Below are 17,008 nucleotides of genomic sequence, written 5' to 3' on the forward strand. Positions count from 1 at the left end.
CCTTTCTTATTTGCAATGGTGATGGACAGGTTGACAGACGAGATCAGACAGGAGTCCCCGTGGACTATGATGTTTGCAGATGACATTGTGATCTGTAGTGAGAGTAGGGAACAGGTGGAGACGACCCTGGAGAGGTGGAGATATGCTCTAGAGAGAAGAGGAATGAAGGTCAGCAGGACTAAGACAGAATATATGTGTGTGAATGAGAGGGGAGGATAGAGGAATGGTGAGGATGCAGGGAGTAGAGGTGGCGAAGGTGAATGAGTTTAAGTACTTGGGATCAGCAGTTCAGAGTAATGGTGAGTGTGGAAGAGAGGTAAAGAAGAGAGTACAGGCAGGATGGAGTGGGTGGAGAAGAGTGTCAGGAGTGATTGTGACAAACGAGTACCAGTAAGAGTGAAAGGGAAGGTCTACAAGAGGGTAGTGAGACCAGCTATGTTATACGGGTTGGAGACAGTGGCATTGACAAAAAGGCAGGAGTCAGAGCTTGATGTGGCAGAGTTGAAGATGTTATGATTTGTACTGGGTGTGACGAGGATGGACAGGATTAGGAATAAGTATATTAGAGGGTCAGCCCAGGTTGAAAGGTTTGGAGACAAAGCCATAGAGGCAAGATTACGTTGGTTTGAACATGTGCTGAGGATGGATGCAGAGCATATTGGGGAAAAAGATGCTAAGGATGAAGCAGCCAGGAAACAGGAAAATAGGAAGGCCTAAGATAAGGTTTATGGATGTGGTGAGTGAGGACATGCAGGTGGTTGGTGTGACAGAGCAAGATGCAGAGGACAGGAAGAAATGGAAACAGTTGATCTGCTGTGGCGACCCTTAATGGGAGCAGCCGAAAGAAGAAGAATCAAGTATCTTGGTATCCAGAGATTGTGCCAAAGCGAATCTACTACAATTGAGTGATGACCTGGCTAAATTCAACATTCCCTTTCACCATCATGACCCCTGTGTGAATGCCAAAATCCTCTGCACTAAATTCTGTGCACATGTAAATAGCTACATAAATGCATCTGCCCCCTTCCAAAATAAATTCATTATCAGGTACAAAAATAAACCCATGTGGTGGAACCCAAATATAACTGATTCCACAATAAAAGGAAAAAGCTCATTGCATGTAAAAATTAATGTAATTCTCCGAATGCTAAAAATGCTCTTGCTAAACTTAACAGGAAACTCTGGTCCCTGATCAAATCAGCCAATGTCAGATATGTGGTAGAAATAGCCACCCAGGTAAAATACAATCATAATGCCTTCTTCACCTGTGTCAGAAGCCTCAGAATCAATGCTCAGGACTGCACTGAGTTAACAGCAAAATGTCACACACATGCATCCAGAGGATGTAGCCAGTCTTCTAGCAGATCAGTTTAGCACCACGTTTCACACCCCGTCCTCCCCACCCCACAGTCTGAAAATACATACCAGTATCAAAAGCCCTCTACCCAATCTCCCCTAAACAAGTCCTCAGAACACACCAAAGCCAAGAAAATTGCTTCTATGTTACTGGATAACATACCAGTCTAACTAGCAGTCAGTCTGAAAAAAGGACCTGTCAATCCACCTACAGAGACTATTTAATAACCCCCCCCAAAAAAACAGGGTTTGTACAAGACAAGTTGAAGAGTGCAGCAGTCATCCCCCTGTGCAAAGGTGGGACATCAGTGGACCCAGGCAATTGTAGACCAATAAGCCTGACCAGCCTCATTTGTAAGGCTATAGAAATTATCATTATGGAATTAATAAAGACATGGGCACCCTGCATACTCTTGTCTCAAGCCAGTTTGGTTTTGACAAGGACAGATCCTGCCTACTTAAATCTGGCAGACATGTTTGAGAAGCTTACTGAAGCAATAGATGAGGGAAAATCTGTACATACACTGAATATCTAGACTTTGAAAAAACAATCAATACTATCCCTCTCTTGTATATTTGATAAACTCACCCAGCTAAATGTAAATCCCTGTGTAACCCAGTGGATATCAGTGTCTCACAAATAGATACATTTTTGGAGTCTGCCTTGAATTTAGGTCTTAAATTTGTTCCAACTGTTCTTCCTCAGAAGTATAATTTAAAAACTGAATATGCAAATTACATTTGATGCATTATTTTTCCCAATCAGAAAACATTAATGAGGAACTTTCTAGTTTTAAGTACTGATGACAGTTTTTAGTCTTATGTGTCTGATTTGGATATATGTAATGAGACGAGTTCTAATGCCTATTGTTTGCTGGATACTTCATGCACACCTTATGAGTCCGTTTATACCTTCATTTGATAATATTATTATTCAACAATTTTCTGCTGCCTTTAATTTTTCTGTTTAATCTTTAATGATTTTTTTGAACTCTAAATCTGATGTGAATTATAACCTGTACTTTCAACAATGGCAAGCCCTTACAAGTGTTAGTAGTAATCATGAATTGGAAATCAAGCCTTCTGATAAAGGCAATAAGATTATGGTGATGAATTTTAAACAGTATGTGGTCATATGTTATACATTGTTGAATGATACTTCTATTTATGAAAAATGTGATGGTATAGTTTATAAACAGGCACTTGAAAAGTATAATTTATTGCTAGATAACGGTTATAGACTTGGTTACTCAGTCAAAATGATGTAGAAAGGAAATATGCTGTGCAGGCTTGCAGTTTAGCGAATTTTTGCTGTTTATCTAAACTTCATAAGATTCTGGACAAGCTACAGGGCAGACCGATTGTTGCTGCCTGTAAGTATTTTTTACATAATGTAGGTATTTATTTTCAGTTATTAAAATCACTCCTCCTTATATCAGAGACACTGACGATTTTCTGGATAAAGTGTCCAGTTTGATGTGGGAGCAAGACATGTATTAGATAGTGATGGATGTGCAAAGTCTATATACTAATATATTGCATAGTCATGGTATTCAAGCATTATGTTATTTTTTAGGAGATACGCCGTTATCAAATTTTATTATTGGTTTAGTTTTATTTTGTTTGGAAAATAACTTTTTTGTTTTTAACAGTTATTTCATCAAATTCATGGAACTCCTATGCAGGCTTCTTTTGACCCCATGTATGCTAACTTAACTATGGCTTTGTTTGAAGTGGAATATTTTTTTTAATCAAACGTTTTTTATGGAACATGTTATTAAATATTTTCGCTATATAGATGATTTGATTTTTGTCTGTAAGGGTGGCAGGGATAAGGTAGATGAATTTTTAATTTGTTGCATAATAATATATTTCATTTTAGGTTTGATGGAGTGCAAGTAGGCAATCAGGTTAATTTTTTAGATATTACTTTGGTATGAATGATGGTTCTATTAGAACTGCTGTTTATAGAAAACTTGAGGGAGGTAATCAATTGCTTTAGGGCACTAGTTTCCATCCTCCTCATTTGTTGGCCTCTCTCCCTTATGGGGAATTTTTTTTGGCTTAGTAAGCTTTGTAATAATAACTTGGATTTTGAAAAGGAAGCACAATATACCACTGACATGTTTGTTCATAGGGTTTACAGTACGATGGATGTGCAGAGTGCCTTGTATAGAGTGAGAAGTGTCCGGCATTATATGGATGTATTTGGAGGCAAAAAATGGGTTAAAAATTTAAATAATAATGTTAATGGTTTTCCTTTTTTGAATTTGGTAATGTGTGTAATTTTGTTCAGCCCAACAGTGGGGCAAAGGATGTTTATTTTGTTACTATTTTTAATGTTGTTAAGCTTTTATATTTCTTTTGGTTTATGTTATTTAAGGATAGTAGATTGGCTAATATTTTGAAGTGGAAACCTTTGGTTTCTTTTAAGAAAGGAAGCAGTATAACTGATATAGTGGTACATAGTATATTTCAAATGCCTGATGTTAAGATTATTAAATTTCCTTTTTCTAAGTTAGGTACTTTTCCATGTGGTAAGTGTTCTGTGTGTCACTGTATTATTAGTAGTTTTTGTAGAATTAATAATATGAAGTTTAGTCCAAACAGATTTTTTTCATGTAATACTGTGGGAGTTATTTATGCTTTAAAGTGACTCTGTGAGAAATTTTATATAGGTGAAAGCCAAAGAATGTTTAAAGTAAGGCTCCAGGAGCGCATTAGAGACAAAAAATAACAAACCCCTTAGCAGTACACTTTAGAGATCATCACTTGGGAAACTTTAAACTTCTTAAAACAAGAATCCTAGAAAAAGTCAATGTTTTTATGGGTGATTTAATTTCTGTTAAAGAGAAATTTGTTATTTTTATAAAATATAATGCATTGAGCCTATTTGGGTTAAGTACTGAACTTAATTGGAAGTATTTTATTAATTGATGTTTTTGATTGTTTTATTGATTACTTGTGGCATGTATTTATTTTGTGTTGTGCGAATCGTTTGTTATACTCCTTGAAGGCTTTTGTTGCTGAGGCGCTGGAGTGAATAAATTACTTCATGGTTCAAGTGTTGTTGGTCTTTTCTCTGTGGCTGCTGTTTGCTGCTTCTTTTAGTTTGGTGGTTTGCTGTCTCATAGATAGAGCCCACCCATTATAATTTCCTGGATTCTAGCCCCTGCAAAAGAGCAGTCATTAGTAATATACCTCAAGGTTTGGTCCTCGGGTCTCTCATCTTTGGGATTTACTTTTTGGAAGATAGAGCTAATATTAAGGGCTTATTTATCGCTGATCATTTTTAAAGATTACCATAGACTTACTTGGTGCCATCATAAACTCTCCAGAAGACACCAAGATCCTTCAGGAGGGCTTTTCCCATTCAAATAGTTAATTCAAAAGCATGGCTTAAAACATAAAAAAAATAATGTATAAAAGCATCCTTTGGCAAGTATGATGTCCCTTGGCAATATCACATTGGCAGCACACCTCTGAAAATTGATACAGTAGTTAGGGATCTAAGAGCAATGAGGTGTCCTTTGATCATCATGTTTTCACTACTAAAAGAAAGTCATTTTTCATAGCACAGCTTACTTTAAAGGGTATGGCGTCCAGATCTAGGGAGTTGATTATTCCACTGTATTCTGCACTTACGAGGCAGATCATTGAGTATAATGCCCAGTTTGGTATGTACCTGTCCACGCATCAGGTACAACTTGAATGACCACAGTGCTTTTTAGCCAGGAAAATAAAGGGAGTAAATCACAAATGCTGCAATGACTGTCTGAAAGTCTTGTCTTTCTTCTTGGTGTTGTACTGGCTACTGAAGGGTGATCTCTGCCTCCCTTACAAAGCCTTTACTGACCCTATCCTTCCAGACCAGCTGAATATCTGCAAGTCCATTAGTGGCAGAAACACATACGCAATAGATCGTAATTTTTTTCTGCAACTTGTAACATGTTGAAAGGATAGATATGTTTCACAGAAGATACTGCTCCTCTAGAATATCTTCCTCTGTCTCTTAGCTGTTCAAGTATAATCTGGATGAGTAGATGGATACTGCAAGTTCTCCCTTGGATTAGTACCTGTGCATGTTATGGATAGGTGTAATATGTAAATGTCTGTCTGTGTCTGAATGTGTGTGCTTAAAATACAAAGGGGGCTGGATTAATTTTACTTTAATACTAAGGCTAATAAACATCTTTGAAAATGCATAGCTAGGCTCCTAAAGATCTTCACAAGTCAAAAGCGTAGTATGAGCTTATGAACTTGCACCCTTGCAGGTAATCCTGTCCAAGCTATATTGATTGTAACATTCCATTTCTAACTAAGATGCCTGGTATCATGCTATGGGGTACAGTAGTAACCCCACTGTTTCTATTCCCTCTGTGTGAGAGTAGGGCACATCACATACTCCCCTGTTGTGAATATGCAGAGTAACAATTGCATTTTTTCTTGTTGGCTGGAAGAGACAAGCTTGTATTCTTTGCCCTTTCAATGTTTTTCACACTGTGCCTACCGTCCATCACTGTCTTCAGTTATTAGATTCACTGCTGAATGCCTCTGTGGATTCCCCCACCACTACCCATTCCTACTGTGTAGTCCATTGATCTGAAACACACTCTGGTATCAAGTATTTCAGAGATCGAGGGGATATTTAATCTTAACTATTTGATTAGTATAGCCCATCCTTAGTCCTCTGTCCTTCCTGTTCAGGATGACTGTTTCACATCTCCTGGACATAGTCTTGTGTACCAGTGTAACGCTCCTCCCCATCTGTTCTGTTCTGTTCTCAGGTGAGATTTTTCGGGTGGCTTTTCTCTGGATTCCTTCTAGTCATCTCATCTCTTTTTCCGTATAATTCCTCCCGAACTATATGCAGTAGTCAGTGTGGTCTAACCAAGGCCTTGTAGAGAGAGAAACACTACCCCTTTGGCTCAATAGAATATCACTTTGAGGATACATCCAATTGCATTCTGTTTGCTGTTGTCACTGCTCTGTCACTCAGCTCCTGTTGGTTCAATCCAGGTGCCTTTTTTTTCCTTGTGAAAGAGGCAACAAAGATGTAAAATGTGAAGAGTTGAATAAAACCTGAGACTTTTTTTTTTTTAATAAAAATGTGAAAAGTGATGAGTTGTACTGTTTTTCCTGTAGCAATACACTAGAGTTATGAAAGTGAAACTGTGTCCGACATACTAATGGAGATTTGAGATGCCTAAAGTGCTACTTCCTGTCAAAAGCTGTTACCTAATGTAGGTTAGAACTTTATGGTTATCTAATTAACTTTACTTTATTAGGAAGTTATTTTGATTTAAAATCTTGACTTATCAGGAAGTAAAGGTTCAGGACTTTACCAAAGGCTTAAAGCTTGGATCTGTCAAAAATAACTGAGTATTTTCCCCCTCTGAGGTTTCTTAAAGAAAAGCGACTGGCTCTTTTATGTACCCTCAGCATTTGATCCCATCAGACTGTGCTTTCCTCATGAACGTTTTCTGGACTCTTTAACCATTGCTATGTAACAACTGATGTCCTTCTATTCCAGTGTTGCAGTATTCTATTTTTGGGTTTACCCTTCTTCCTCTCTAGTTCGTTCGGCCAGGTTTCCACAGCTTTTCAGTCCCTCTTGGTGTGTCGGACATCTGACGTGACTGCTGGAATGTGGGGCTTAAAAGTGATGTCTGCAACACCGGCCCTCTGAACTTTTCAGCCGCCAGTCATACGCCAGGTGCTGCTGCTTCTCATGGAAGTCGGATCGAAAAAAGTTTCAGTTAAGTACCACGTTGGGGATTCTTTCAGTCCTACTTTGTTTACATTTGTAGTCTGTTAATGTCATCCGGTAAGGGCAAGTGCAGATTCCCCACAAAGACACCCATGACCAGTGTCTCTTTTGTTTAGGCAGGGAACATGACCATGAGAACTGCGCCATTTGCTGATCGTTTCTCTCTAAGACCTTAGGTCGCCATTTGCAGGCCTTGCATTTGTATTTAGAAAATCAGCGCTTGAAACAAATAGCATTAGGGATGGAAGCTGCGTCCGACACCCCATCTGAACCGCCTAGGAAGAGGGCCACGTCCTTGTGGCCTACTTAGTCAGCTGCACCTCTGTCTGCCATACCTCAACCTGTAGCCAATGTCAGCATGGCTGAGGATCCGACATCCACCAGTGTAGATAAAGTGGGTACCTGTGTGGAAGCCACACAACCTCGAGCAGACCACACGTCCAGAGAGGATTTACTGGTGCCTGCCTTAGATGCAAGGGGGGAACCAGCGTTCACTCTGGGCCTGTCGGACGCTGCCTCCACCATCCTGACACCTGATCCAAGACCTATCCCTAGCCAGACGCCATTGAGACCTTCAAAGAAAAATAAAAAAATAAAAACCTTACTCCGGCCTCTGAAAGCATGCCAGATTGGCAGGCCTTTAGCCAGAGCTTGTTCAATGCCTTTATGGCCCTTAGGCCTTCTGCAGAACCCTCTGCCACTGCTCCTCCCCTCCTTAGTCCCAGACCTCTCATCCATGAAAGGAGGGTATATCGGCCTGAAGAAAAGGAATTGTGAGGACTCTCTTTCATACTCTTCCCAGACCTCATCCTCCCTGGGATATGGATCTCCTGAGGAGGGCTCTGTTGAACTTGATCCCCCTGTAGAGGATCTAACCTTTAGGGAAACTATTAACAAGATGAAAGACCACTTTAAGTGGCAATCCTCTGATATGACTGATGTGCAAAAGAGGTTTTATGACCTTATTCAAATGGACTCTCCCAGCCCTTCTGCCATCCCTCCTATTCAACCAGCATTCCTAAATGCATTTGCCTCAGTCTCCATTAACCCAGATTCCCAACCTCCAGCCCCACGTAGAGCAGACAGACTATATAAAGTCCCTGAGACGGAGAAATTTCTCTCTTAAGTGCCCTCCTGCTGACCCTGCCACTTTCTCCATCTCTACAGACAGGGCCTCCAAGTTCCTTCCTGCCACTACTATCCTCCCTGCTGATAAGGACAGCAAGACTATGGAGAGGATGGGAAAGAAAATATAAACCTCTGCTTCCCTCTCATTTAGAGCCACCAACTACCAAACTCATATGACCAAATACTCGTAGCTCTGCTGGACAAAGCCACTAAGGATTTAGATGACATCCCTGACTGTGCAGCCAAAGCTTCTTTGTCTTCACTGTTAGCACTCACCTCTCGAGTGAATAGACATTCCTTAAGATGCAGTTATGATGCAGCTGAAGCCTCAGCCAGGTCAGCTGCATCAGCTTCAGTACTAAGAAGGTACTCATGGCTGAGACTTCCCCTCCCAGATGACTTCAGGGCCAAACTCCTTGAAACACCTTTGGGTCATTCAGCTCTTTCTGGTACAAAAGTGGCTGACCTGTTTAAATCCTTGCAACAGAAAGGAAAACAGTTACAGGACCTAAAACGCATCCTAGTCTCACCTATTCCAAAGTTCCAGAGGAACTACCTGGCAAAGACAGTTTATCAGGAAAACCTCCAGGCCTGTAGCTCCCCCCCAATCTAGAAGACAGCCTCCTCAAGCTAGGCCTTCTCAGTCTTCCAGCCAAAGGCCTCCCTTTCCTGATAGGGCAGGTCTTGTCTGACTGCCTGCCAAAATTTCAAACCCCCCCCCCCCATCCATACCCCTATCTGCCCATCTCTATCACTGTCTCCCTGCATGGTCACTCATTACCTCAAACAAATGGGTTCTGTCCATCATACAGAATGGCTACTTCATGTCCTGGATCACCCCCCCATAATACTGTGTATACCACAGCCTCCTCCCAGTCAACTCTCCTTCCTCCATCAGGTTTTGCAAACCCTGCTACTTCAAGGCACCATAGAACTAGTACCTACACAATCAAAAAGGAAAGGATTCTACTCCAGAATCTTTTTGGTACCCAGAAAGGAAGAACCATGGAGGCCCATTCTAGGCCTCTTGCACCTCAACCCCTTCCTAAACGTTCCTACTTTCAGGATGCTCACCCTACCTACTCTCTTTCCACTCATCCTCCCCCAGGGTTTCATGGCAGCCCTGGACATAAAGGGTGCCTACCTTCACATTCCTACAAAACCCACCTTCAGGAAATACCTGAGATTCCTGGCAGGCTCATCTCATTTTCAGTTCTGTGCCTTGCCCTTTGGGCTTTCTTCTTCCCCCAGGATATTTACAAAATGCTTGGCTCCAGTCATTGCCTACTGCAGGGAAAAGGGAATCCAGTTATTCTCTTACCTAGACGGCCACCTAATTTGGGCAAAAGACAAGGAAACTCTTCTCCATCACTCCCAGGAGCTTCTGGTACTCTTCAGTCTCTAGGGTTCATGATCAACTTCCCAAAATCCCACCTCAACCCCATACAGGATATTGTCTTCTTGGGCTGCAGGATCAGTACAGACCTCATGAAGGCCTTCCTTCCAGCAGAAAAGGTGATATCCCTCTCGCACTACCTTCTTCCTGCCCTACAATCAACATAACTGACTGCAAGACAGTTTCTGAGACTTCTAGGTTACATGGCAGCTACTATTCCCATGTTGCCCCTATCAAGGATGCACATGAGGAAACTTCAGTGGTACCTCCAGCCAGTGCGGACCCAGCACTCCCACCCTCTAGAGTTTGGGATCCCCCTGCTCTCCTGCTTACATCAGAAACTGAGATGGTGGGTGGCTCAGGTAACCTAGAACCCAGGACTCCCTCTGCAAACACCCTCTCCCTCCCAGACCATGCACACAGATGCCTCAGATCTGGGCTGGGGAGCAACTCTGGCAAAAGGGAAAGTACAAGGTTTGTGGACAGACAGACACAAACAAGATCACATAAACATCAGAGAAATGAGAGCCATCCTCCTTGCTCTACAGCCCTACCTAGAGCAGGGCCCTGTAAGGCTATTCACAGACAACACCACAGTCCAGTGGTATCTCAACAATTAGGGAGGGACCAAATCCTACCATCTATGCAGACTAGCTCTGCGGGTGTGAGAACTGGCTACTTCTCAGGGGGTCACCCTTCAGGCAGCCTATATCCCATCCCTGTACAGCTCCCAGACAGATTACCTAAGCAGAACCATCTCAAACAAACACAAATGGATGCTGCAAAGAGACGTTTTCCTGAATATGGTTCACAGGTGGGGTATTACACAAATAGACTTGTTCGCCTCCTCCATAAACAGGCAACATCCTGCCTACTGCACCAGGACACCAGACCCCAAGGCATTAGCAACAGATGCCTTCTCAATAACCTGGAAGGGGAATTCCTGTATGCATTCCCCCCCTTCCCATTGATACAAAGGGTCCTGCTGAAAATTCAGCAGGACTCACCCAAAGTCTTGCTGGTGACTCCCTACTGGCCAAGACAGCACTGGTTCCCTCTTGTTCTTCACCTCTCCAAGGGCAATCACCACAAGTTACCCCCCTTCAGTGGACCTGCTCACACAGCACAAGGGGACTCAGATACACCCACAGTGGCAATCCGAGCACCTCATCCTGTGGCTGATAGGATTCTGATCCCCTTCAGACACCTATATATCGAGGACGTGTTCACTGTTCTGCAGGAGGCCAGGAAACCCAACACAAGGAAGTCCTCTCTTTCAAAATGGAAAAGGTTTTCTATCTTGAGTCAGAACAGACAGTTAGACCCACTGGAAAGCAGTATGCCTCTCATCCTGTCATACCTGTGTGAACTCATGCAGACGGGGTTGTCCTACTCATCTCTGAAGGCACACTTGTCTGCTATCTCTCCCTGGATCCACCCCTTACATTCAGACTCTCCTCCAAACTTTTCCTCAAAGGTGTATTACACTTAAGACCACCCAGGAAACCATTTTCCCCTCCCTGGGACCTAAATTATGTTCTAAAAAAACTCAATCTAGCCCCTTTTGAGTCAGCAGACAAGGCCACCTTAAAATTTTGCACATGGAAAACTGTATTGCTGGTAGCTCTGACTTCTGCCAGAAGGGTTTCAGAATTGCAAGCTCTTATGGCTACACCACCTTTCCTAATCTTCCACCTGGACCGGGTGACCCTGAGGACAAACCCATCATTCATTCCCAAAGTAGTGAATGACCTATCCTTGAACTGGCCCATCCTCCTCCCCACCTTCTTCCCTAACCCACAGGGGGATAGTGAGAGAGTGCTACATTCCCTAGACGTCCATAGACAACTTAGGTTTTATCTACGTAAAATCAAACCCTTTAGGAAATCAGACCAGCTGTTTGTCTCCTTCCACCCCAAGGCCTTGGGGAAGGCTGTGAGCAAGCAGACCATTTTGGCCTGGATCTCTAGGGCCATTTCCTTCTGCTGCCTACATCTTGGTAAGACCTTGCAGGGCAATGTCAAGGCCCACTCCACCAGAGCAATGGCCTCTTCTGGAGCTTTCTTTAAATGGCTAGACACCAATTCCATACTTGAGGCAGCCACTTGGTCCTCAGTGCATACCTTCACCAAACACTGCAAACTTTACCATATCTTCAGAGGCAGGGCAGGGTTTGCCAGGGCTATCCTACATGGATTCCTGGAAACTTCATTTAGGCCACCTCCCAATCCTCAGTGAGCTTTGGCACTCACCCACAAGTAGAATACTGCAATACTGGACTAGAAGGACATAGGAAAGTTCTGCAAAATCTTAGCATAACCATACATGTCCTTCTTTTCCATGTTGCAGTATTCCTTCCCACCCACTTTCCCCACTTGTATGGTTGCACTTGGTCTCCTGGGTGATACTGGACAGGCTATGCCCTTAGAGGACTGGCTCCATCTGGGGCTTTTGCTAGGTTCTGAGGGCTGGTGCATGCAGACATCACTTTTAAGGCCCATGTTCCGGCAGCCACGTCAGACGTCCGATGCACCAAGAGGGACTGAAAATCTTTGGGAACCTGACCGGACGAACTGGAGAGGAAGAAGGGTAAACCAACAAGTAGAATACTGCAACATGGGATTGAAGGACATCTATGGTTATGGTAAGATTTTACACAACTTTCCTTTGTGCATGTTAAGTGCATGTGTACCATATATAGACTGTTCCAGGTCTGTGTTTTGCAACATCTGTAGGCATACAGAGAATTTATACTTTAAGCCCTGTAATATTACGTTGCTGTCGAGTACATAATGTGGACATTGAAAAATGTAATTCTATATAGTTTTATTCAGCAGCATTATCTTTTTAATGTAGGCACTGATTTGTTAATTTGAAAAAAAAAACAGATATTTTTACTTATCAAATTGTGCTGCCTCTGGATTTAAATAATGAGCTGAATAAAAGATTCTTTGTTTGATCAACTTGGGAGGTATGTTCCTTTTCCCCTTTTTATGTTATTAGTTGCCTCTTCCCTTTTCATCTTATGGTTGAGTAAGTGCCTTATTATTTAAACACCATGTCTTTCTTGATTTGGTAGCCATTGAAGGTGTGTGCGTGTGGGTTTATACACACACACACACACACACACACACACACACACACACAAGCATACATACATAGAGTAGAGTTTGTTTTAGTGGGTTGCAGTTTTGTCTTTGTATAAAGGAGTTTTTAAACATTTGGAATTAGTGTCAGAATTCTGTTTGAAGAGACTCACCTTGAATGCTGTTTCCAGTCCATGAGGCTATGAAAAGAAAGTGACAATCAGGCTGCTCATGGAAAACGTTCAGAAAGTCGTACGGGATGAAAAGGAGGGACTGTGACTGTAGACCATGATCAGGAGCTGCTCTTGTTAGAACTAGAAGAAATGGGGAGGGTGAGGAAGGACTTCATATGCCATGTTCATGATAGAGAAATTTGAAGTGGTCATCATGAACAGGAAGAACAAAAGGGGTAAAGCTGAGGAAGGATTAACTACTGCCTGTACCTCTGAAGGTACTTGGAGTTTGGTGCACCCATGAATGGACTAATAGCATTGGTGGACAGGGAATTCATACCAGTGTTCAAGAGGACATGGAATTCATTGCGGTAGTGCAGCGGTAGCGTTGTTGCTTCACAGCAAGAGGTTCTCCTGTTCAATTCTCGGCTGGAGTGCCTTCTGTGTGGAGTCTGCATGTCCTCCTCATGGTCAAGTGGCATTTGAAAGACGTGCGTGAATGTGCATGCCTTCACTGAAGGTTGGGCATTGGGCTGGCAACTTGGCACCATAAAAATCTACTGCCAATCATTAGCAGACCAGAGTTCCGCTATGGTGACCCCTAACCGGGAAAAGCCGAAAAGACAAAGTTCAAGAGGACATGGAAAAGATGGTAAAAGGGTAAGAGAAAACTTGGAGATGAAGGGGGAGCTAGAATGTTAAATGCACCTGTTGGGAAAACTGTCAACTTAATGTGGTATATTCAGTAGGTGCATCCTCACCCCCCCTGCCGGTCCCCCAGCAATAAGGAATTGTTGGTATTATGTGTTAAAATGTGCTTGCTGTAAGACTATCTCAAAGGTGCATCACATTTACATGGTGCATTTGCCATAATGGTGGGTCTTTGAGGCTGTGTTATAAGTAGGACTTCTGTGGAGTCTGCCTCCTGATATTGTTTTGTATTTGATATCCGAACTTCCACTGACAGGATTAGATAATACACAGTTAATGTAGTGAAAGATGGATTAATGATTTTTGCATGCCTATACTGGATTTTCATTGGCCAACTTGATGGGAGATTCTGAGACTTTGTTTGCAGTGGCACGAATACCACATAGTCATTTGCCAAACTCGCCTTTTGCCTGCTGATACCTAGTCAATCCTTTTCAGTAATATAGTCTCAAAGATCCACTGTTCTGGTGTCCCACATAACTGTAGTTTACCTAATGACAAAATATACATGTTGCTCTTAATAAGAAATTTGATCAAAATAATGAAAATTGGCATAGAGTTCCTCATTTCAGGAGATTCATTTGTAGTCTAACCTGCTGTATTCTGTTTTTGACAGCTCAGTTTCCAGTTAAAAGTTGGAATTATGTATTGCAAAGCAGGACAGAGCACTGAAGAAGAAATGTACAACAATGAATCTGCAGGTCCTGCCTTTGAAGAATTTTTGCAGCTTCTGGGAGAACGAGTACGACTTAAGGGATTTGATAAATACCGAGCTCAGCTGGACACAAAGAGTAAGCGTGCATTCCTTAGTCATGTTCTTAGCCCTGTAAAGCTTTTGTAACCCTTTGTACTTGTTACGGACTTTGCTGGTGTGCTGTGTTTAGCAGCTTGTGCATAGGTTCTTTGCTTAAGCAATGAAATGGGGAGGATTTCTGCCCATTAGAATGTTAAATTTCAGGGGATCCATTCATGAGATAAAGCATTTAGGTAGGAGCCCCTCTCCATTAGTAGTACAGGGGAAAATACTTGGGTACATTTTCTGTTTCTCATCCATAGATCCAAGTTGCAGTTGAATATGGACAGACATTAACTTTGTTTTATTTGGATAGGGGTCTGTTCCAGAGCAGCCGTATCCTCTGTGATATACTTGTCTCTCAAAACCATTCTGTTGTTGTTGCAGAAAAGAGTTACATCACTAGACTGAGTATTTCTGAAAACATTTGACTTGCTGAGATGTTCTAAATCCATCAATAATGGGTCGGAGGATGTTTGTATGCCAGACTCGGGTCACCTTTTACCAGTCTGTAGTGTACTGCGTTTAGTGACAGGGCTTTTAAGTCAGTCCATACAGAACATGTTATTTAGGCCTTGTATCTTTTTAATAAGGTATTTCTGTGTGCATGCCAGTTGCAGCTTGTGTCTGGAGAGATGCATGCTAAAGGAGGCATTATATTCAATGACTGGCCTAATGAGGGCTGAATAAGGGTCATAATGACATCCCTAGATCTAGACACAATCCCTTTATTTATAAGCTGTGCAGTATAGAAGGACTTTCTTACAGTGATGGATACATGTTGCTCAAAAGATAGGTCACTGTCTGCATGAGTTCCCCATTACTAAACAAGTGAGTCAACTCTTACGGACATATTGTCAGTGTTGTAGTTCCCTGGGATAGATGACTTCACAAAGGATACAGTAATGCATTTTTTAGCATTTTGTTTTGGTCCATGATTTTGGCACCAGTTATTTATTTAGGATAGAACTTCCTGCAGGATGGCTAAGTCATTTTGGGAATTGGTGACTGCTCGTAGCTTGCAGACATCTGCATACTTAGTCAGTCATTTTGTATTGGCTTTTACTTCAGAAAAGTAGATGCCAAACAGGAGAGGTCCTGGCACAGAATCCTGGGGGGCTCCACTGGTGACTTGTCTCTCTGATAAGATAACTTCCCCTTTCAGTGAGCCCGTTGGCAATCCTGCAGGTGTCATAGAGGTGTATTTCCAGTTTATTTAGCGTTTTTACTATGCCTGAGTGAGAATTGTGTCAGAAGCTTTGGCCATGTTGAGGTGTCTGGTGTGTATCATTTTGCCTTCATCCATTGCTTTGGTGACCTTTTCAAAAAATCCACCAGGTTGAGTAGTCATGACCTGCCCTTGATTAATCCAAACTGAGACTGGTCCAGGGTTTATAGGTTCCCTTATGTCCTGACTGAGTATTTCCATGGTAAGTCTTTCCATGGCTTTGTATATGAGGCTGGTCAAACTTTTTGTTCTGTAATCACATGGGTCTGTGAAAGTCCTCCGTTATGCAGAGGAATGACTGTAGCTACTCTGCATTCACGTGGTACAAAACCTGTATGAAGGCTGAGATTGAACAGTGTTGTTAGGGGTGTGGCTAAATTGTGGTTCATGCCGTTTAATATGCATGTAAGTATATTGTCAGGATCTGTCGCTGCAGCATTTTTAACTTTTGATAGCACATCTAGGACTTGGTCTTGTGTGATAGCTGGAGGTGAAACATTTTTGGGTATATCGTGAGGGACAGACTGAGGGGAGAGAGTGGGTAAAGTTTGAGCCAGTATGTTTGTTGTATCTTTATCCACAGTGTAGGTAATAATGTTAATGATCAGCTCAGCTCATTGCTGGTTTATGCTTTTGAGTTTACGAACCTAACTCAAAAATGCCTTGGGATTGCCTTTGGCTTGGTTAGTAGCTATTTTAGCCTCAAACTTGGCTTTGGTTGATTTTATCAAGCTCCTGAGTTGTTTATTTATTTCAGTGACAAAGGCACTAACAATCTGGGATTTACTGTTTTTACTTTTGGTCAATTTTTTTTTCTTTTTATTATGTTGGTGTTATGGTTCCACCATGTGGGTTTATTTCTGAGGTTTGCCCTGCACTTGTTCCTACAGGCAGCTGTTTACTTACTGGTATAGGTGTACATTTCTGCATATTCAGTGTAGTTAACTGGGTTTGGCAGGGATTTGAAGCTTGCCAGTGTATCACTTAGGAGTAGGTAGTTTGTCTTGGAGAAATTTCTAAAGGTACCTCAGCAGAAAGTACCTCTGATTTCAGTTTTATTTCAAAGGAGACAGCGTTATGATCAGACCTAGCAAGTGAAGATACACAAGGGTTGGTGCAAGATGCTGCCGTATCAGTAAGTACAAGATCTAAAATGTTACTTCCCTAGTAGGCACTCTGACTAATTGTTCCAGGGCATTTGTATTGACAAAGTCCAGGAATCTATGTGCTTATGCAGTAGTGGTGGTGTAGGTTCAGAACTCTATATATGGATAGTTTAGGTCACCTAAGAAAATGGTACTGGGTTTAATACTGAGTGATTCTAGTTCCTGTAGATAGGTGTTGTGAGACATGCTGTCTCTTCCCCC

General features: G+C 42.1%; 1 protein-coding gene across 1 annotated transcript in view; it reads left to right on the plus strand.

The window, feature by feature from the left end:
* Window positions 1-17,008, plus strand: part of SIPA1L1 (signal induced proliferation associated 1 like 1) — a 2,148,853-nt gene that overhangs the window by 1,187,918 nt on the left and 943,927 nt on the right. Inside the window, exon 5 of the mRNA XM_044073855.1 lies at window positions 14,237-14,411. Coding sequence (XP_043929790.1) covers window positions 14,237-14,411 — 175 coding nt within the window. The remainder of the gene's footprint in view (window positions 1-14,236; window positions 14,412-17,008) is intronic.

This window comes from Protopterus annectens, chromosome 6.part0 (assembly GCF_019279795.1).
Source record: "Protopterus annectens isolate FY-2018-M chromosome 6.part0, PAN1.0, whole genome shotgun sequence".
In the NCBI taxonomy this organism is placed as follows: Eukaryota; Metazoa; Chordata; order Ceratodontiformes; family Protopteridae; genus Protopterus; species Protopterus annectens.